Here is a 22,960-nt window from a genome sequence, read left to right on the forward strand (position 1 = left end):
CACGGTTTTAGGGGTGGGCCCATGGTTCGGGCATGCTGTGAGCCAATAATTGACCGGGGCATGCCAGGGAGGTTGGGGATCATTCCAGTTTGGTCCGTTTAAATTTTCGTCGCCATTTGAGTGGACAAACGGGCAAAACGACGCGAATGGGGCATTTTCGAGCCAAATCGGTGTGCTATAGCCCACGATTTCAGGGGTGGGCCCAGGGTTCGGGCATGCTGTGGGCCAAAAATTGACCGGGGCATGCTAGGAAAGTTGGGGATCGTCCCAATATGGTTCATTTAATTTTTTGTGGCCATTTGGGTGGACAAACGGGCGAAACGGCGCGAAGTGGGGCATTTTTGGGCCAAATCGGTGTGCTATGCCCACGGTTTTTGGGGTGGGCATGGGGTATGGGCGTGCTGTAGGCCGAAAATCAATCGGGTCATGCCAAGGAGGTTGGGGATCATCACAGTGTGGTCTGTTTAAATTTTAGTGGCCATTTGTGAGGACAAACGGGCGAAACGGCACGAATGGAACATTTTCTTGCCAAATTGGTGTGCTATAGCCTACGATTTTTGAGGGTGGGCCTAGGGTTCGGGCATGCTGTGGGCCAAAAATCGATCGGGGCATGCCACAGATATTGGGGATCGTCCTAGTGTGGTCCGTTTAATTTTTGGTAGCCATTTGGGTGGACAAACGAGTGAAACGGGGCGAATGGGACATTTTCGGGCCAAATCAGTGTGCAATTGCCCCTAGCATAGCCTTTCCCGCAGGAACATCCACAATAGATCCAGTGCGCTTGACAAGATTTCCTTCTTTAATAGCAGTATCACTACCAAAGACAACAATCCCTACATTCTCATTCTAAAGATTTAAGGCTATTTATTTCACACCGTTGGATAATTCCACCATTTCCCTAGCTTGATTCTCGTTAAATCCATAAATATGTGCAAATAAAAGTGGGAATGTTGTCACTAGAACGGACCACACAAATAGAGGTGATCTATGCATAGTCATTACAGGTTCACGCATGTTGAAGATAGTTGTTATAAAATTAATAGAACCTAAAATGGATGAAACACTAGATAGATGAAGACTAGAAATTGATAAATCAACTGCTCCTCCAGAATGGCTGGTAATACCACTTAAGGGCGGATATACCGTCCACCCAGTTACGCTACCCACTTCTACTAAGGCTGAGCTTAATAGGAGCAAGAGACTTGGAGGCAACAGCCGGAATGAAATATTATTTAATTGTGGAAATGCCATGTCAGGCGCACCTATCAGAATCGGAACAAACCAATTACCAGATCCACCTATAATCATCGGCATAACCATAAAAAGATCATTAAAAAAGCGTGAGCCGGTATTAAAATATTATAAAGTTGATGATTCTCACCAAGAATTTGATCGCCGGGTCGTGCTAATTCCATACGAATCAGTACTGAGAAGCATGTGCCCATCACTCCAGCAATAGCACCGAAGATGAAATAATAAGTCCCTATATCCTTGTGGTTAGTGGAGAACAGCCATCGGACCGGATTTGTCATAAAATTGAGATTATTTCGTTTCCTTCTGATTCGGCAGTTCGATCTATGATTTATCATTCATGGACATTGATAATATCCATCCATTTAGCAGCACCTTAGGATGGCATAGCCTTAAAATTGAAGGGCGAGGTTCAAACGAAGAAAGGCTTACGGTGGATACCTAGGCACCCAGAGACGAGGAAGGATGTAGTAATCGACGAAATGCTTCGGGGAGTTGAAAATAAGCATAGATGCGGAGATTCCCGAATAGGGCAACCTTTTGAACTGCTGCTGAATCCATGGGCAGGCAAGAGACAACCTGGCGAACTAAAACATCTTAGTAGCCAGAGGAAAAGAAAGCAAAAGCGATTTTCGTTTTTGCCGAGCCTGATTATCTATGGCATGGACGTCTTTGATTGGATGGAGACAGGTATATAGAAAGTGTGCAGTGAGGGTTCTTGTAAATCACTAGGTAGCCTAGCTCGACCCAAGCAATGCCCAAAAGTCCCATGCCTTTCTTGGTCGGACCAACCCAACCGGCGATTTCCGACAAGTCTTTCTTCATTGGAAGAGCAAGAAGCGGAACTAGAAGAAAACTTTCTTTCTCTTTATGGAAAACCAATTCATTTTCAAATATATTTGGGAGACTTTACCAAAGAAATGGGTCAAAAAAAGGGAAAGATCGGAACATAGGAATAGATCTGATACCAATACGGACTACCAATTTCAATTGTTGTGCTTTCTGAAATTGCATACCTATACAATGGTTCAAGTTTCGATCGATATTTGCGGAGTTGATTATCCCTCTACCTCTGCTCATCAGTAACTTCTTTCACTCATTCTGTCGTCTCATTTCAGCTTTCAACAACATTTCCACCACAATTTTTCTCCAAAGATTTTTTGGGGGTGGGCCAGGGATTCAGGCGTGCTGTGGGGTAAAAATCGACCTAGGCATGCCAGGGAGGTTGGGGATTATACCAGTGTGGTCAGTTTAATTTTTCGTGGCTATTTGGGTGGACAAACATGCAAAATGGCGCAAATGGAGCATTTTTGGGCAAAATCGGTATGCTATAACACGGTTTCTGGGATGGGCTCCAGGTCTGGGCGTGTTGTGGGCCAAAAATCAACCGAGACTTGCCAGGGGGGTTGGGGATCATCCCAGTGTGGTCCGTTTAAATTTTCATGGCCATTTGGGTGGACAGACGCACGAAACGGTGCAAACGGGGCTTTTTCGATCCAAATTGGTGTGCTAAAGCCACGATTTCCGGGGTGGGCTCGAGGTTCGGGGATTTTGTAGGCCAAAAATCGACCGATCCATGCCAGGGAGGTTGGGGATAATCCTAGTGTGGTCGTTTTAAATTTTTGTGGCCTTTTGGGTGGACAAACGGGCGAAACGGCACGTACGGGGCATTTTTGGGCTAAATCAATGTGTTATTGCCTATGGTTTCTTGGGTGGGCCCAGGGTCCGGGCGTCTTGGGGGCTGAAAATAGATCGAGGCATGCCAGGGAAGTTGGGGATCATCCCAGTGTGGTCCGTTTAAATTTTCATAGCCATTTGGGAGGACAAACGGGCGAAACGGTGCAAACAGGGAATTTTTGGGCCAAATTGGTGTGTTATAGCTCACAGTTTTAGGGGTGGGCCCGGGGTCCGGGCGTGCTGTGGGTGGAAAATTGATTGGAACGTGTCAGGGAGGTTGGGGATCGTCCCAGTGTAGTTCGTTTAATTTTTCGTGGTCATATGGGTGGACAAACAGGCGAAACAGCACGAACAGGACATTTTTGGGCAAAATTGGTGTGCTATAGCTCATAGTTTTATGGGAAGGCCCAGGGTCCGAGCATGCTTTTGGCCAAAAATCAATTGGGGCGTGCCAGGGAGGTTGGAGATCATCCCAGTGTGGTCCATTTTAATTTTTATGGCCATTTGGGTGGACAAACAGGCGAAATTGTACGAACAGGTCATTTTCAGGCCAAATCGGTGTGCTATAGCCCATGCTTTAGGGGGCGGGCCCAAGGTCCCAGCGTCCTGTGGGCCGAAAATAGATCGAGGCAGGACAGGGAGGTTTGGGATCATCCCAGTATGGTCCGTTTAAAATTTCATGGCCATTTGGGTGGACAAACGGGCAAAATAGCGCGAACGGGGCATTTTTTGGCCAAATCAGTGTGCTATAGCCCACGATTTCGGGTGTGGGTCTGGGTTCCGGGCGTGATGTGGGCCAAAATTTAATCGGGGCATGCCAGGGAGGTAGGGATCGTCCCAATGTGGTTCGTTTAATTTTTCGTGACCATTTGGGTGGACAAACGTGCAAAACAGCATGAACAGGGCATTTTCAGGACAAATTGGTGTGCTATAGCCACGGTTTTGGGGGTGGGCCGGAGTCCGGGCGTGCTGTGGGCCAGAAATCAATAGGGTCGTGCCTTGGAGGTTGGAGATCGTCCAAGTGTGGTCCGTTTAAATTTTCGTGGCCATTTGGGCTGACAAATGGACAAAATGACGCGAACCGATCAGCTTCAGGCAAAATTGGTGTGCTATAGCCCATGGTGTCGGGAGTGTGCCTGGGGTCCGCACGTGCTGTCGGCCAAAAATTAATCGGGGCATGCCAGGGAGGTTTGGGATCGTCCCAGTGTAGTCCGTTTAATTTTGTGGCCATTTGGGTGGACAAACGGGCGAAATGGCACGAATAGGGCATTTTCGGCCTAAATAGGTGGGCTATAGCCCACGGTTTTGTGGGTGGGCTCGGGGTCCGAGCGTTCTCACTGACGAAAATCGACCGAGGCATGCCAGCGAGGTTGGAGATCGACGCAGTGTGGTGTATTTAATTTTTTGTGGCCATTTGGGTGGATAAACGGGCAAAATGGCTTGAATGGGGCATTTTCGGACCAAATCAGTGTGTTATAGCCCACGATTTTGGGGGTGGGCCCGTGATTCTGGCGTGCTATGGACCAAAAATCGATCAGGGCGTGCCAGGTAGATTAGGGATCGTCCCAGTGTGGTCCGTTTAAATTTTTGTTGTAATTTGGCTGGACAAATAGGCGAAATCGCATGAACGGGGAGTTTTTGGGTCAAATCATGTGCTATAGCACATGGTTTTGGGGGTGGGCCCGAGGTCCGGGCGTGCTGTAGGTCGAAAATTGATCGAGGCATGCCAGGGAGTTTGGGGATCATCCCAATGTGGTCCTTTTAATTTTTCGTGGCATTTTGGGTGGACAAACGAACGAAATGGCACGAATGGGGTATTTTCGAGACAAATCGGTGTGCTATAGCCCATGGTTTTAAGGATGGGCTCGAGGTCCAGGCGTGTTGTGGGCCAAAAATCAATCGGGGCATGCTAGGGAGGGTGGGGATCATCCCAGTATGGTTCGTTTAAAGTTTTGTGGCCATTTGGGTGGACAAACTGGCGAAACAGCGCGAACGGGGCATTTTCGAGCCAAATCGGTCTATTATAGCCCACGATTTTGTGGTTAGGCTCGGGGTGTGGGTGTCCTGTGGGCCAAAAATCGATCGAGGCATGCCAGGGAGGTTGGAGATCTTTCTAGTGTAGTCCATCTAAATATTTGTAGCCATTTGGGTGGACAAACGAGCGAAACAACGCGAACGGGGCATTTTCAGGCCAAATTGGTGTGCGATAACCCACGGTTTTAGGGGTGTCCCAGGGTCCAAGCGTCCTGTGGGCCTAAAATAGACCGAGGGATATCAGGGAGGTTAAGGATCATCCCAGTGTGGTCCATTTAAATTTTCGTGGCCATTTGGGTGGACAACGGGTGAAATGGCGCGAATGGGGTATTTTCGGGCCAAATTGGTGAGCTATAGCCAATTGTTTTAGGGGTGGGTCCGGGGTCCGGGCGTGCTGTGGGTCGAAAATCGACCGGGGCATTCCAGGGACGTTGGGTATCATCCTAGTGTAGTCCGTTTAATTTTCATGGCCATTTTGGTGGACAAACGGGTGAAATGGCACAAACCGGGCATTTTTGGGCCAAATCGGTGTGCGATAGCCCATAATTTCGGGGGTGGGCTCGGGGTTCGAGCGTGCTATGGGCCAAAAATCGACTTGGGTGTGCTAGGGAGGTTGGGGATCATCCTAGTGTGGTCCGTTCAAATTTTTGTGGCCATTTGGGAGGATAAACAGGCAAAACGACGCGAACAGGGTATTTTCAATCAAAATTGGTGTCCTATAGCCACGATTTTGGGGGTGGGCCTGGGGTCCAGGCGTGCTGTGGGCCAAAAAATGATGGGGGCATGCCAAGGAGGTTGGAGATCATCCCAATGTGATTCGTTTAAATTTTTGCGGCCATTTGGGTGGGAAAACGAGCAAAACGGCGCGAATGGAGCATTTTTGGGCTAAATTGGTATGCTATAGCCCATGGTTTTGGGGGTGGGCCAGGGGTTCGGGCATGCCGTCGGCCGAAAATCGATCGGGGCTTGCCAGGGAGGTTGGGGATCGTCCCAGTGTGGTTCGCTTATATTTTCGTGGCCATTTGGGTGGACAAACTAGCAAAACAAGGCAAACGGGGCATTTTAGGGCCAAATCGATGTGTTATTGCCCACGGTTTTGGGGCTGGGTCCGGGGTTCGGGCGTACTGAGGGCCAAAAATCGACCGGGACTTGCCAGGGAGGTTGGGGATCGTCCTAGTGTAGTCCGTTTAATCTTTCATGGCCATTTGGGTGGATAAACGGGCGACACTACGCGAACGGGGCATTTTCGGGCCAAATCGGTGTAGTATAGCCCACGATTTTGGAGAAGGGCCCGGGGTTCGAGCGTGCTGTGGGCCGAAAATCAATCAGGGCATGCCAGGGAGGTTGGGGATTGTTCCAGTGTGGTCCCTTTAAATTTTTGCGGCTATTTGGGTGGACAAATGGCGCAAACGGGGTATATTCGGGCCAAATTGGTGTGCTATAGCCCACGATTTCGGGGGTGGGCCCGGGGTTCGGGCGTGCTGCGGGCCAAAAATTGATCGGGGCATGCCAAGGTAGTTGGAGATCGTCCCAGTGTGGTTCATTTTAATTTTCGTGGCCATTTGGGTGGACAAACGTGCGAAACGGCACGAACGGGATATTTTTGGGCCAAATCTATGTGCTATAGCCCACGATTTCGGGAGTGGGTCAAGGGTCCAGGTGTGCTGTGGGCTGAAAATCGATTGGACCATGCCAAGGAGGTTGGGGATCATTCCAGTGTGGTCCGTTTAATTTTTCATGGCCATTTGGGTGGACAAGCGGGCGTAACGACGCGAATGGGGAATTTTCGAGCCAAATCGATGTGCTATAGCCCATGATTTTAGGGGTGGGTCGGGGTTCGGATGTGCTGTGGGCCGAAAATCGACCAAAGCATGCCAGGGAGATTAGGGATCATCCTAGTGTGGTCCGTTTAAATTTTTGTGGTCATTTGGGTGGACAAACGGGGAAAACAGCACGAATAGGACATTTTCGGGTCGAATCGTTGGCCATAACCCACGGTTTAGGGGGTGAGCCCGGGGTCAGGGCGTGCTGTGGGCCAAAAATCGACCGAAGCCTGCCAAGGAGGTTGGGGATCGTCTCAGTGCGGTCTGTTTAAATTTTCGTGGCCATTTGGGTGGACATACGGGCGAAACGACGCAAACGGGGCATTTTTGGGCTAAATCGGTGTGCTATAGCCCACAGTTTTAGGGGTGGGCCCGAGGTCCGGACGTTCTGTGGGTCAAAATTCGATCAAGGCATGCCAGGAAGGTTGGGGATCGTCCCAGTGTGGTCCATTTAAATTATCGTGGCCATTTGGGTGGATAAACAGACGAAACAGCGTGAACGAGGTATTTTTGGACTAAATCGGTGGGCAATATCCCGCGGTTTCAAGGGTGGGCCCGGGGTCCCCGCGTGCTGTGTGCCGATAATTGACTAGTGCATGCCAGGGAGGTTGGGGATCGTCCCAGTGTGTTCCATTTAAATTTTTGAAGCCATTTGGGTGGACAAAAGGGCGAAACAGAGCAAATGGGGCATTGCCGGAACAAATCGGTGTGCTATAGCCATCGATTTCGGGGGTGGGCTCAGGGTCCGTGCATGCTGTGGGCTGAAAATCGATCGGGGCATACCAGGGAGGTTGGGGATCGTCCCAGTATGGCTCGTTTAAATTTTTATGGCCATTTAAGTGGACAAACGGGCAAAACGGCATGAACGGGGCATTTTCAGGCCAAATCGGTGTGCTATAGGCAACGTTTTCAAGGGTGGGCCAGCGGTTCGGGTGTTCTGCAGGCCAAAAATCGATCGGGGCATGCCAAGGAGGTTTGGTATTGTCCTAGTGTGGTCCATTTAAATTTTTGTGGCCATTTGGGTGGACAAACACACGACACGAAGCAAACGGGGATTTTTGGGCCAAATCGATGTACTATAGCCCACAATTTTGGGGTGGGCCCGGGTCCGGACGTGTTGTGGGCAAAAAATTAACCGCGGTGTGCTAGAAAGGTTGGGGATCGTCCCAGTGTGGTCCGTTTAAATTATCGTGGCCATTAGGGTGGATAAAAGGGCAAAACGGCGCGAATGGGGAATTTTCGGCCCAAATTGGTGTGCTATGCCCATGATTTTAAGGGTGGGCCCGGGGTTCGGGCGTGCTGTGAGACAAAAATTGACCGAGGCGTGCCAGGGCAGTTGGGTATCGTCCCAGTGTGGTTCATTTAATTTTTCGTGGCCATTTGGGTGGACAAACGGGTGAAACATCGTGAATGGGGCAGTTTTTGGCAAAATCGGTGGGCTATAGCCTACGGTTTCGGGGGTGGGCTTGGGGTTCGAGCATGGTGTGGGCCAAAAATTGACCAGGGCAGGCCAGCGAGGTTGGGGATCATCCTAGTATGGTCCGTTTAAATTTTTGTGGCCATTTGGGTTGATAAAACGGGCGAAACGGCGTGAATGGGGCATTTTTGGGCCAAATTGGTGTGCTATAGCCCACGGTTTTGGATGTACGCCCGAAGTCTGGGCCTGCTGTGGGCTGAAAATCAACCGGGGCATGTCAGAGAGGTTTGGATCATCCCAGTGTAGTCCGTTTAAATTTTCGAGGCAATTTGGGTGGACTAACGGGAGAAACGACGCGAACGGGGCATTTTAGTGCCAAATCGGTGGGCTATATCTCACTATTTTAGGGGTGGGCTCGGGGTCCGAGCGTGCTGTGGGCCAAAAATGGATCGGGACACGCCACAGAGGTTGGGGATCATCCCAGTGTGGTCCGTTAAAATTTTTGTGGCCATTTGGGTGGACAAAAAGGCAAAACGGCGAGAATGGGACATTTTTTAGCCAAATCGGTGTACTATAGCCCACGGTTTCGGGGGCGGGCTCGGGGTCCAAGCGTGCTGTGGGTCGAAAATCAACCCGGGCGTGCCAGGGAGGTTGGAGATCATCCCAGTGTGGTCCGTCTAACTATTCGTGGCAAGTTGGGCGGACAAACGGGCGAAACAGAGCAAACAGACATTTTCGGGCTAAATCGGTGTGTTATAGCGCACGATTTTGGGGGTGGGCTCGGGGTTCGAGCGTTTTATGGGCCAAAAATTGATCGGGGCGAGCCAAGAGGTTGGAGATCATCCCAGTGTGGTCCGTTTAAATTTTCGTGGCCATTTGGGTGGACAAACAGGCAAAACGGCGTGAACAGGGCATTTTCAGGCCAAATTGGTGTACTATAGCCCATCATTTTAGGTGTGGGCCCGAGGTCTAGGCGTGTTGTGGGCCGAAAATCGACCCGGGCATGCCAACGAGGTTGGGGATCGTCCTAGTGTGGTTCGTTTAAATTTTCGTGGCCATTTGGGTGGACAAACGTGCAAAACGGCACGAATAGGGCATTTTCGGGTCAAATCGGTGGGCTATAGCCCACTATTTTGGGGGTGGGCCTGGGGTCCGGGTGTGTTGTGGGTCTAAAATAAATCGGGGCATGCCAGGGAGGTTGGGGATCATCCCAGTGTGGTCCGTTTAAATTTTTGTGGCCATTTTGAGTGGACAAACAGGCAAAACGGCACGAACAGGGCATTTTCGGGCCTAATCGGTGTATTATAGCCCACGGTTTTGGGGGTGGGCTCAGGGTCCGAACGTATTGTGGATTGAAAATCGATCGGGGTGTGCCAAGGAGGTTAGGGATCATCCCAGTGTGGTCCGTTTATTTTTTCGTGGTCATTTGGATGGACAAACAGACAAAACGGAGCAAATGGGACATTTAGCCCATGGTTTTGAGGGTAGGCCTGGAGTCCGGGCCTGCTATTGGTTGAAAATCGGCCGGGGCATGTCAGGTAGGTTGGAGATCGTCCCAGTGTGGTCAGTTTAAATTTTCGTGGCCATTTGAGTGGACAAACGGGCGAAACAGCGCGAACTGGGCATTTCCGGGCCAAATCGGTATGCTATAGCCAGTGGTTTCGGGGGTGGACCCGGGGTCCGAGCGTGCTGTGGGCCGAAAATCAACCAGGGTGTGCCACAGAGGTTGGGGATCATCCCAGTATGGTCTGTTTAAGTTTTCATGGGTCTGTTTAAGTTCTTGTGGCCATTTGGGTGGACAAACAGGCGAAACAATGCGAACGGGGCATTTTCGAGCCAAATCGGTGTGCTATAGCCCACGATTTCGGGTGTGGGCCTGGGGTCCGAGCGTGTTATGGGCCAAAAATCGACCGAGACATGCTAGGGAGGTTGGGGATAGTCCCAGTGTGATCTGTTTAAATTTTCGTGGCCATTTAGGTGGTCAAACAAGCAAAACAGCGTGAACGGAGCGTTTTCGAGCCAAATTGGTGTGCTATAGCCCACGATTTTTGGGGTGGGCTCAGGGGTCAGTGTGATTTTTGCCAAAAATCAACCGGGATTCCCCAAACAGGCTAGGTAGCTGCCTAATGTGGTCCTTTGTGGTTTTTTGGGTAATTTGGGTGGTCAAACAGGCAAAACGGCGCAAACGGGTCATTTTCGAGCCAAATAGGTATGCTATAGCCCACAGTTTTTGGGGTAGGACCAGGGACCGAACGTGATTTTGGACAAAAATTAACTGGGCTGCCCGAGGAAGGCTGGGGAGCGTCCTAGTGTGGGCTTTTATGATTTTTTTGGCGGTTTGGGTAGTCAAACAGGCGAAACGTCACAAATGGGCCATTTTTGGGCCAAATCAGTGTGCTATAGCTCATAATTTTTGGGATGAACCCGAGGCCGGGTATGATTTTAGCCAAAAATTGACCTAGCTGCCCCAATCAAGCTGGGGAGCAGCCTAATATGGGTCTTTGTAATTTTTTGGGTGATTTAGGTGATCAAACAGGCGAAACGACGCAAACGGGTCATTTTTTAGCCAAATCGGTGTGCTATAGCCCACGGTTTTTAAGGTGGGCCCGTGGTCTGAGCGTGATTTTGGCCAAAAATCAATTGGGTTGCCCCAAACAGGCTAGGGAATGGCCTAGTGTGGGCCTTTGAGGTTTTTTGGGCGATTTGGGTGGTCAAATGGGCGAAACAGCGCAAACGAGCCATTTTCAAGCCAAATCGGTGCGCTATAGCCTACGATTTTTGGGGTGGGCCCGGGAGTCGGACGTGATTTTGGTCAAAAATCAATCGGGCTGCCCCAAACAGGCTGGGGAGCAGCCTAAAAGGAGATTTTGTATTTTTTTGGGATGTTTGGGTGGTCAAAGAGGCAAAACGGCGCAAATGGGTCATTTTCGATCCAAATCGATGTGTTATAGCGCACGAGTTTTGGGGTGGGTTCGAGGGTCGGGCGCACCAAGCTGCCCCAAACAGGCTGGGGAGTAGCCTAGTGTAGTCCTTTGTGTTTTTTTGGGCGGTTTGGGTGGTCAAACGGCGCAAATAGGCCATTTTTGGGCCAAATCGATAAAGCCCACAATTTTCGAGGTGCGCCGGAGGGCCTGGCGTGATTTTGGACAAAAATCGACAGAGTTGTTCCGAACAAGCTAGGGAGCAGCCTAATGTTGGCCTTTGTAGTTTTTTGGGCGGTTTGGGTGGTCAACCAGGCGAAACGGCGCAAACAGGTCATTTTCGAGCCAAATCAGTGCTATAGCCCACGATTTTTGGGGTCGGCCCGAGGCCGGATGTGATTTTGGCCAAAAATCAACCGGGCTGTACCAAACAAACTGAGAAGCAACCTAATATTGGTCTTTGTAGTTTTGGAGGCGATTTGGGAGATCAACGGGCGAAACGGTGCAAACGAGCCATTTGGGCAAAATCGATGTGCTATAACCCACAGTTTATGTGGTGGGTCCGAAGACCGGGCATGATTTTGGCTAAAAATCGGTGTGCTATATATAGCCCACAATTTTTGGGGTGGGCTCGAGGGTCAGGCGTGATTTTGGCCAAAAATCATTCAGGCTGCCCCAAACAGACTGAGGAGAGGCCTAGTGTGGGTCTTTGTGTTTTTTAGGTGGTTTGGGTGGTCTAACAGGCGAAATGGTGCAAACAGACCATTTTTGGGCCAAATCGGTGTGTTATAGCACATGATTTTTGAGGTGGGCTAAGGGGCCGACTGTGATTTTGACCAAAATTCGATCGGGTTGCCCCAAACAGGCTGGGGAACGGCGTATATGGGCCTTTGTGGTTTTTGGGTGGTCAAACAAGCGAAACGGTGCAAACAAGCCATTTTTGGGCCAAATCGGTATGCTATAGCCCACGGTTTTTGAGGTGCGTCTGGGGGCTGGGCATGATTTTGGCCAAAAATCAACCGGCTACCCCAAGCAGGCTGGGAAGCGGCCTAATATGGGCCTTTGTGATTTTTTGGGCGGTTTGGGTGGTCAAACAGGCGAAACAGCGCAAACGGGCAATTTTTTAGCTAAATAGGTGTGCTATAGCCCACGATTTTTGGGGTGGGCCTGGGGGTCGGGCGTGATCTTGGCCGAAAATCAACTGAGGCTGCTCCAGGCAGGCTGGGGAGCGGCCTAGTGTGGGCCTTTGTGATTTTTTGGGCGGTTTGGATGTTCAAATGGGCAAAACGGCGCGAACGGACTATTTTTGGGCCAAATCAGTGTGCTATAGCCCACGATTTTTGGGGTGGGCCTGGGGTCAGGCGTGAATTTTGCCAAAAATCGACCGGGCTGCCCCAATCAGGCTGGGGAGCGGCCTAATGTGGGCCTTTATGGCTTTTTTGGTGATTTGGTGGTCAAACATGCGAAAAGACGTGAATGGGCCATTTTTTAGCCAAATCGGTGTGCTATAGCCCATGATTTTTGGGGTAGGCCCGGGGGCCGGACGTGATTTTGATCAAAAATCGACCGAGCTGCCCCAAACAGGCTGAGAAGCGGCTTAATGTGGGCCTTTATGATTTTATGGGCGGTTTGGGTGGTCAAACAGGCGAAACGGCACAAACGGGTCATTTTCGAGCCAAATCGGTGTGCTATAGCCCACGATTTTTGAGGTGTACCCAGGGGACGAGCGTGATTTTGGCCAAAAATCGACTGAGCAGCCCAAACAGGCTGGGGAGCGGCCTAATGTGGGCATTGTGGTTTTTTGGGCGGTTTAGGTGTTCAAACATGTGAAATGGCGCAAACGGACCATTTCCGGGCAAAATTGATGTACATAGCCCACGATTTTTGGGGTGGGCCAGGGAACCGGGCGTGATTTTGGTCAAAAATCGATCTGGCTGCCCCAAATAGGCTGGAGAGCGGCCTAGTGTGGGCCTTTAGGGTGTGCGAGGCAACTTAGGTGGTCAAACGAGCAAAACGGCACGAACGAACCATTTTCAGGCCAAATCGATGTGCTATAGCCCACGATTATTGGAGTAGGCCCAAAGATCGAACATATTTTTGACCGAAAAACGATTGGGGGCACAAACTAAACGACGCAAACGGATCATTTTCAGGCCAAATTGGTGTGATATAGCCCACAATTTTCAGGGTAGGCCCGGGAACCGTACATATTTTTGACCAAAAAACGATCGAGCTGCCCAGCTAGGCCGGGAAGCAGCGTAGTGTGGGATCTGACTCTAGATTCGAAATCCATATCCGACCCAACCCTCAACTTAAAGTCCAGACCCTATCCCCAACTTCATTCTCGACCTCAACCCAAATCTCAATCCCCAGGTCAATTCCTGGATTGAGGACAATTCAGGTATCGAGTCAAAGTAGTAGTTTAAATTCAATGTCATAATATTTGCTTAAATTATACCTAAATGCTCATCGAGCTGTATTATCTCCTTACCAACCAAACACCAGAAAAGAAATAACAAAACTACTCTCTAGGAAACATTTCTCTTCCTACCAAACACACCCTTAAAACAACTTCAATACAATACCTCTTACATTTAGTTGCTACATGAATCATCGTTCCATTCAAGCGCACAAAGTTAACGAGGAGAATATAAACCAAATGCTTCGAGGACAAATACAAATCACACAAAGTTAACAAGGAGGATATAAATCAAATGCTTCGAGGACAGATGCAAATCAGTAAGTCAACTTTCAGTATGAATTAAAGGACTCAATACATGACCCCTAGCCCCAAAACACAAGATCAAGTTTTTGGCCTATGCCTTATGGAAACACCACTTTGTTTAAGTTTTCTTGTTCACATCACCGGAGTCTCTTCCCTTTCTATACATCCCTCCATTCTACATCCTCTGATACTTAGAAATGGTGCACAACACATCAATTTATGTGACAGACTTAAATTGCACAACATAACAAATTTACAGCCAAATCCACTACTAACTCCTGACTATGCTAGTGGTTTTACAAAGTTAAGCCAGTGCCACTTCAAGCCAAGTAAACGTACCCAAAGAAGCATGCAAGAGTGGTGTTCAGATTATTGTATCAAGGTATGAGTAGTTGTGCCGCCGTCCAAACTCAAGAAGGCTACCATATGTGCGATCCCAGACTCCAATGAAAAGGGACTCTGTATCGGGACTAAAAGACAGACCTGATATCTCACCAAAGAAATCAATTTCTTGCTCCTGCTCATACCCACTTTTTACATCAAAAACATGAACGAAATCTGCTGGTTCTGCCATAGCCATGAATCTTCCATCAGATGTGTAGCGGATTGATCGAATAGCTCCAAGGTTACCCTTCAGAGCAACGACTGATTTCGACAAGTTACGTATGTCCCATACTCTGCAGGTTTTATCCTGGTTGCCAGTTGCAAAAGTTAGGCCATCAGGATGCCACGCTGACGCAAATGAATAGTCGATATGTCCACTCAAAGGTGAAACAACCTGTAAGCATTAGATTTAGTAGTTAATGGTGCATCAAACATCAACCAGTTCTGGAAAATTGAATCAGGGGAGGAGATAAATGCACAAGTACCTTTGCATTCCTGGAATCAACCAACAAACCTTCAGGATTATCCCCAACTATTGCGATAAGCTTACCATCAGGGCTCAGTGATGCATGCTGCGAGCATAAAATGGGAAAAAAAGGTGAGTAATATCTTGTTATACAAAAGTAGTTAATACCACCAACAAACATAAAATGGGAAAACAAGGTAGGTGATATACTACTATCCAAACCACCAAGCATAAAACGGGAAAACAAGGCAAGTAATGTCTTAATATGCAAAAGCCGTTAATACCACCAACAGAAAGTGCATTAGGATAAGACTGTTAATCAAAAGATGGCGGATTAGAGTAATTTCTATATACAAAGCACCTAGATTGAATTATTCTAGTATGAGGAGGAGAAAGGTGTTATTCTTTCAACCTAAACTAATCATAAATTATAATTCTAATTTAAAAATCAGTAAAAACTAGCAAATTCACCAGTAATGGTTCTGCATCACAAATACCACCATAATTAGAAAAACCTTCTTGGTATACACCTACACATAAACATTTCGGGGAAGGTATGCACCCATAAACACATGCAGGCGGGGGCACAGACTTACATTCACTGGCCACGGAAAACGGAAATGCTTGGACAGTTGAAATTTCTCCATATCAAAATCTCTAACTCCAGAATCATTATTCGAAGCTATAAAATGAAGTGCACCACTGAGGAACAAAAGATTTTTCGGTTAGCTTCATCCTCACAAAGAAATAGCATGTTTCTGGAGTAGGCAGATAACCATAATACCTGGCAGTGTTATAAATCTCAACAGCATTAGTAATTGCATTATCGTCATATGTTGTCCGCGAACAGAAGCAAACTCCAGGCCTGTCTAAATACTGCATGTAGTTTCAAAATGATTAGAGACTTGGTATTAACTTCACTTCCTAAAGGTGAAGAAATACTGCAAACTCAGCATCATGACCCACATATAACAAGCAAAAATTCAAAATTGCAAGTACGTGCTCCATTTGTGCATACAAATAAATAAAATAGAACGGTTCTAACCAATCATTGGGAATTTCACATACCTTGCAAATTAGTTCTCCTTGAAATCCCCCAGCAACCAGCAACTTGTCTTTCACTGTAAGAGTGCTGACTTGAGTCTGTGTAAAACCTTCCAAAAGGCTCCCAGGATGCTTCTGCAATGATGGGTAAAAAGGAAAAAAGTCACAACCAATTATGTCTTTAAAACAACCGGTGGATTCCATGTTCACAACACCTACCTCACACGGTGCTACATGCCCTGATACATTCAGAACTTCATTTTTGCCGCAGGTCAAGGATGACCAATGAATGACGGAAAAATGTGACATAAGGTACACGTCATGCTTGGAGGTTGCCCAGACCAAATTCCTCAGCTATACCATGAAACAAAAATTAAAAATGCTTCGGGATTACTGTGACAAAATCATAAGTAACCTTGCCTAAAATAATAAAAGAAAATCAAACTAACATGCATGATTCTATCAGCAAATAACAAATCATATTGTTTATCCAAGTAACCTGGTTACATTCACTCTAATAATATCGTCTTTAGATAAGCCGCAAACAAATTCTTAGCCTACTGCCTTTCATACAATGTAAATAACCAAATAGTAAAGTAAAAAGTACAGAGGACTAGTAGAATTACCTGGAAGTGCAAAATTGTTGATTTAACAGATCTTGAATTACGTCTGAAGTCATAGTATGAAACTTCTTTCTTTGTGGCTATGCATTCCTGTTGAATAGCAAATGGATAGATCCACCCATGTACCCATTAGACACAGTCGCTCAGACCAATAAGAAAATAAGAAAATACACATCTAATTTACCTTCTCTGATGCCTCCCCAGATTGTGGAATATTTTCATAGTTCTTATACTGCTCTAATCTTGTTTGCCTGTATTTCTCCCTGGTTATGCTAAGCCTTTCCCAGGGAATCCCTTGAATGTCTCTACCTCTCCTTGCCTCGGCAGCAGAGGTATCTTGCATTTTATTATTCTACTCAAGAAGAAACAATTCAATAGGATTAGATACAGAAAACATAATCATCTAAACAAAAAGAACACATCTAGCATGCCCTTGTAAATGCCGCAATTAAGCTTTGATGGATGAGTTCACAAACCATATAGTCATAGTCCTCTCCATCTGAATCAGAGCCACCATTATCTCGGCCATGGAACTCATCATCCATGTCATCATCTATAACTTCCATGTCATACTCGTTTTCCATGTAATCAGCATCATCCTCTTGTTGATGAGACATGTTTTACCAAACCAAATGACCTACAAACTAAAAAGGTTAACCACAAAAGTAAACTACATCAAGAATTGAGAAAATGTATACTAATACAAACTTCCAAGAAAAACTATGGGACAAGATACTCATACAGCACTTCAGTACTAGAGTGTCGGGGCATCCATATAGAGAAAGACTAGGTTAATGTTGTTTATAGAACACTATGTCAATCCACAGATGCATTCACACAAAAAAACAAAAGAATCAAAAAGATTAGATATAATTTTATTTAAGAAGCAAGGCACATAAACATGTTTCTTGCATCATCTTGTTCTCTATCCAGGCTTCCGCAAAGACCAGCTTGTTATTAAATCAAAGATTCCATTAGACAGGGATGCATTGCAAAAGAAGCCAGAGCATTAGAAACACGAATACTTGCATGGATATGCATAGAGCGTATCAAATGAACACACTTAACAATCCTTGAAGTAAAGTTTTCAGCTTCATTTTCAACGCCGGCCAGAAAAGAGAAGAATAGTTATAACCTATATCTAGGTACAACAACACAACAACATACCTAGTATAATCTCTTAGGTGGGGTTTAGGAAGGTAGAGTGTACGCCAACCTTACCCCTACCTTGTAAGGGTAGAGAGGTTGTTTCTTGTTGATCATTGGCTCAAGAAGTGATGAGAAGGAAGCAGTAATAACAAACAGTAACAACAAGAAGATAATAAGAAAAACGAAATGGAAGAAACAAACAGGGAGTACTAGAGATTTAAGCATAAGCAAACGTAATAATCACACAAATACTCCTGGACGAAAAAAATGCTCCCTACCAACTATTCCTCTACCCCAATACACACCTTCCACGCCCTCCAATCAAGCGTCATATCCTTGGTAAGCTGAAGTAGCATCATCTCGTGCCGACACACCTCCCTCCAAGACTTTTTCGACCTACCTCTCCCTCTCCTCATGCCCACTACAGCCAACTTCACACACCTCCTTGCCAGGGTATTTGCTCCTATGTACGTGTCAGAAGTCCAAACTATTTAAACCTCCCTTCCCCCATCCTTTCCACCACAGGAGACCCTCCCAACTTGTCATGAATCTCTTTGTTCCTAATTTTATCTCAGTGTTCCCATGCATTTTTCTCTGCATATTCATTTCTGCTACTTTGGCCTTAACTTAATTACAACACACGGGTCATGGAGAAAGTCATGATTTCAACTTCCTCAATTGACAATAGTTACGTATCACAGTATAACAAGCACGTAACAAGCCTACAACGTGACTTCACGAAAATCTATACAAACCCAGGATTTAATCTTGCTGGATTTGACTTTTAAGGCTCTTAGCATGTGATCTGCATCCACCCTATCCCATTACATATTACATATTTAATAGAAAGACCGAAACTTGACAACTATGATGTATACAACACCATATATATGCAACAAAAAGGGGGGGAAACACCAAAAGGAAGAAATTTTTCTAACTTGACAATTAAATGTTGGTCAACAACAACTATGCCTCAGTCCCAAACATGTTAAGTTTGGCTGTATGAATCTCACTACTTCATTTAAGTTCATTTCATATCATCATCATACACTAAACAAATAATGCTGGCCAAAATACACAAATATCTAGGTTCAACCCGCATACAAAAGTTTACAATCCACAGATCGATAGCAAATAATCTCAAAACAATCTACCACGTGTCCCCCCAACAAAGATCAAGTCACAGTAACCACAATAACACCATATATTCAACCATTGAAAAAACCACAAAAGTCAAAATCCTAAAACACGGAACATGACACCAATGGTTCGAATAAACCTCGTGCTTATGCTCCGCATCCGTCCGACCCGAACTATTCCATTTACATATTTAATAAACACAAAACACAAAAATCTAGAATATTCAACCAAAGAAACTTTTCTAAACTTAGAAATTTAATGCTGCCAAATAAGAAGGAAAATTAGTTTCAAATTCCGCAAATTAACAGCAAATAAACTCAACATAAATTAACAAAAACCAGCATCGAAGATCGCGCCAAATAATCATAATAAACACCATAAATTCTACAATTAAAAATCACAAAAATCAAAGTCCAAAACACCGAAACATCAATCAAGATAATGAACCATCTAATCATTTCTTCATTTAACTTCATTTCATATCATCATCATATATTAAACAAACAATGCTGTCCCAAATACATGAATATCAAGGTTCAATCCGCATAACAAAACTTTACAATTCTTCAGATCGATAGCAAATAAACTCAACATGAACCAGCACGTGTCCCCCTAGCAAAGATCAATTCGCAATAACCATAATTACACCATATACTATTCAACAATTGAAAAATCACAAAAGTACTCTAAACATGGAACACGATAGCAAGGGTTCGGATGAATCTAGTTCTTATGCTCCGCATCCGCCCCCTAAGTTGCTCGGACTCTCCAAAAATGTTGCCACACACGCGTCGGATCCTCCGAAAATGCACTACTTTTGAAGGATCCAATACATACCCAATGACATTTTCAAAGAGTCCAAGCAACTTAGTCCGCCCCTACCTATTCCATTACATATTTAATAAACACAAAATACAACCAAAGCGAGGAACTTTTCTTAACTTCAAAATTTAATGCTGCCCAAAATCGAACTAAAATTAGGTTCAACCTGCCTACATAACTACAAATTCTTCAAATTGACAGTAAATAAACTCAAGATCATGCCACAATAAACACCATAAAATCTATAAATTAAAAATCACAAAAATCAAAATCCAAATCACCGAACATCGTACTGAAACATCAATCAAACATAATCTAACATACACAAATCTTAGCTTTAAAATTTGAGAAACTTTTCTTAGCTTACAAAATTTAATACTTCACAAATTAGAACAAATTTATCTTCAAAACCTGCAAATAAACTCAACATAAACTAGCAAAATCCAGCATCGAAGATCATAAAATTCCACAATTAAAACACAGGAAAAAAAAAAATCAAACTCCAAAACACCGACACATAAATCAAATACAATATCCCCAAAAAAAAAAAAAAAAAATTAGTTTCAAATTCTGCCAATTAACAGCAAATAAACTCAACATAAATTAATAAAATCCATAATCGAAGATCATAAATTCCACAACTAAAACACACAAAAATAAATCAAACTCAAAAAACACCGACACATAAATCAAATACAATTAACACAAAAAAAGAAAAAAAAAACAAGAATATTATTATACGCATAAACACAAAAAAATAAAATTATCGAACCTTCGATTGTTCTCGATCCAGAAAATTAATTAATTAATTAATCAGATGATTAATTAATTAACACATCGAAAATTAATTTGATTAATTAAAAATAAAAGTGAATTTTGTAGATCGGTAGATTTGGGAAGAAGAGAAAAAAAAAAAGGTGTTAGTAATTTCTATGTTTATCCACTGCTTGTTTTGCAAACGACATTTTTCTAAAACACAAAATAGGGAAATGAAAGAGATAACCTTTTGCCTTTTTAAGGGGTATTTTTTTATTAAAAAAAAAATAAATTAAATTAAATATTTAAATGGAATTGAAAATGACAAAATTGATAATTGATTTTAGGGATTTTAAATAAAAGTTTGTAATTATTATATATGAAATGATTCGGTTCATGAAGTATTTCGCGTTCACATGATGTCGTAATGATTGGAGTTTAATGGAGCAGTTTATCGTGATGCGAAATGAGTGGGGCGAACTATTCTGATGGAAGGATGGATGGGACGAAAATATATTTTCATAAAATGTCTGTTCAGTTTGATTTATCTAACGAGTGTCAGTCTGATAGATCTGACGAGTGATTCCAGTTCAATGTTAGTTCAGTTTGATTTATTTGACGAGTGGTTCCAGTTCAATGTTAGTTTAGTTTGATCTATCAGACAAGTGATTTCAATTTGCGATAAAGAGAAAGAAAGCAAGCGAGAGTGCTTTTGTTTGCTTTTTCTTCTTCTCTACCAAGGTTTTGCATTTTTGTGATCATGTAATGAAGATAGTGCTCGAAGATTTTTTCTTAGAATGTTATTTCAACTACAGAAGTAAAGGTAAAATAGTCATATCCATCATGATTTTATACGGTTTTCTTGAAATGAGAAAAACTAGGTGAGGATGAACCGATGAACCTTCCGTCTGATTCAATGTATTACTTTTTTATTCGATTAAATATTACTTTGTAGGTCCGAAAGATCTGATTCACAGAAATCCCGCATAGAGTGTATCTGATACACAGTTAAAGAACATTCTATATGATAAACTCACACGATGAATTATCAATTCATGACTTCTTTCTAAGATGGAACACCCCTCTAAATATTCAACAACTCGATCAGATCACTTAATCTTGTTGATCCCAAAAAACTAACAAAGCTTTTGGCATATAAATCCTGTCAATACTTCAACTACAATAGTAAGGGAGAAATAACCCTGTCTCAACAAAGAGAGTTGCACCTCAAGAAATTTAACAAAGTTGTTTATCATGACACAGAACTAATAATTCAGTTTGTCATGACACAAGAACGAATGAGATACAAACACGTGAAAAATGCATTCTCAAATATTTTCCCTCTACTTTCATCTATCTAGCGAGCGATTCGAGTCCCTAACATGACAAAACAACACAATACAAAGCAAAAGAAATGATAAAAGCAAAAGAAGAAATTATAGCAAGGTGCTAGGATATAACACGACAAAACAATACGATACAAAGCAAAAGAAACAACATAAGTAGGAAAAATTACATAAATTCATACCTTAACTTATGTTATTATTACCTAAAATTTCAGTTTCTTAAAATAATTTTAAAAATCTTGAATTTCACTTAGGATTGTAATGCATCACTTAGGGTCGTGATACATTAGGAACCAACTAAGTAATGTATCACGATCATCACTGGATCGGATAAGTAATGTACCGCGACCATCACTGAACCGGCTAAGTAATGTATCGCAATACGAAATTCGGAATTTTATATAACTTTGTAAAGAATAAAAATAAAATATAATTAGGTACTCAATGTATCGCGATACAAAACACAGGATTTTATATAACTTTGAAAAGAATAAAAAAAAAAGAGTTAATACATAAAAATGACCCTAAACTTGACACCAAATTATAACTTTGACCTTAAACCTTGATAGTGCACAAATAAGAACTTTAACTATTCAAAACCTGAACAAATATGACCTCCGATTTTGCAATCCTGTGCGTGAGTCCCACTCGCGCCTACGTGGAAAGGTAATCCAATCATATGGTGCCACGTCGTTAAAAGGGCTAACTTGGAGAAAGGTCATATTTGTGCAGTTTTGAATAGTTAAAGGTCATATTTGTGTACCGTCAAAGTTTTGTTTTTTGTGTTTAAACGACGTTGTTGTTGTTGTTGTTGTTGTTGCTGTTGTTTTTGTTGTTGTTGTAATAATAATTTTATTTATTTATTTCTATAGTAGCAACATTTAACTTTTTTAAAAAAAAATTAAAAAATTATTATTATTATTATTATTATTTTATTTATTTTAATAGCAGCAACACCTAACTTTTTTTTAATTTAAAAAAAAAACAACCACTAGCAGGGATCGAACCCGCACAGTAGGCTGAAGGAAGCGCCCAAAAAGAGCAAAAACACCACTGGCTATCTAAGTGTCTTCTTTCATGTAGTTCAACATTAATATACGTACATAAATATACATTTTCTATCTTATATATATACAACGTAATTTTTTTACCGAGGGGGTTCGGGTGAACCCCATGGCAACCACGTAGGTCCGTCCCTCGTTAATTTAATAACGTTTTAATAATATTAATTTAATAACATTTTAATTACGTTAATTTGATAATGTTAATTTAATATACTACTACTACTATCCTTAATAACATTAATTTAATAATGTTTTATTAAAAAAATAATTTTTTTATTATTAGTATAGTTTCATCTTTAATTTAATATTTAAATAAAT

The 22,960-nt window shown here is 43.8% G+C and overlaps 1 protein-coding gene and 1 pseudogene across 1 annotated transcript; both read right to left on the reverse strand.

Annotated features, from left to right (window-relative positions):
• Positions 1-717: 717 nt before the first annotated feature.
• On the reverse strand, positions 718-1,700 carry LOC124888077 (annotated as a pseudogene).
• Positions 1,701-13,829: 12,129 nt separating this feature from the next.
• LOC107845373 (uncharacterized WD repeat-containing protein C2A9.03) lies at positions 13,830-19,960 on the reverse strand (the record flags this gene model as incomplete). Its single annotated transcript, XM_016689661.2, is given in 9 exon segments — positions 13,830-14,626; positions 14,718-14,804; positions 15,295-15,400; positions 15,483-15,574; positions 15,767-15,877; positions 15,962-16,096; positions 16,369-16,455; positions 16,550-16,717; positions 16,842-19,960. Coding segments are annotated over 9 exon segments (1,341 nt in total). The 3' UTR covers positions 13,830-14,212.
• Positions 19,961-22,960: the final 3,000 nt, after the last annotated feature.

Source organism: Capsicum annuum, chromosome 10, assembly GCF_002878395.1.
Source record: "Capsicum annuum cultivar UCD-10X-F1 chromosome 10, UCD10Xv1.1, whole genome shotgun sequence".
In the NCBI taxonomy this organism is placed as follows: domain Eukaryota; kingdom Viridiplantae; phylum Streptophyta; class Magnoliopsida; order Solanales; family Solanaceae; genus Capsicum; species Capsicum annuum.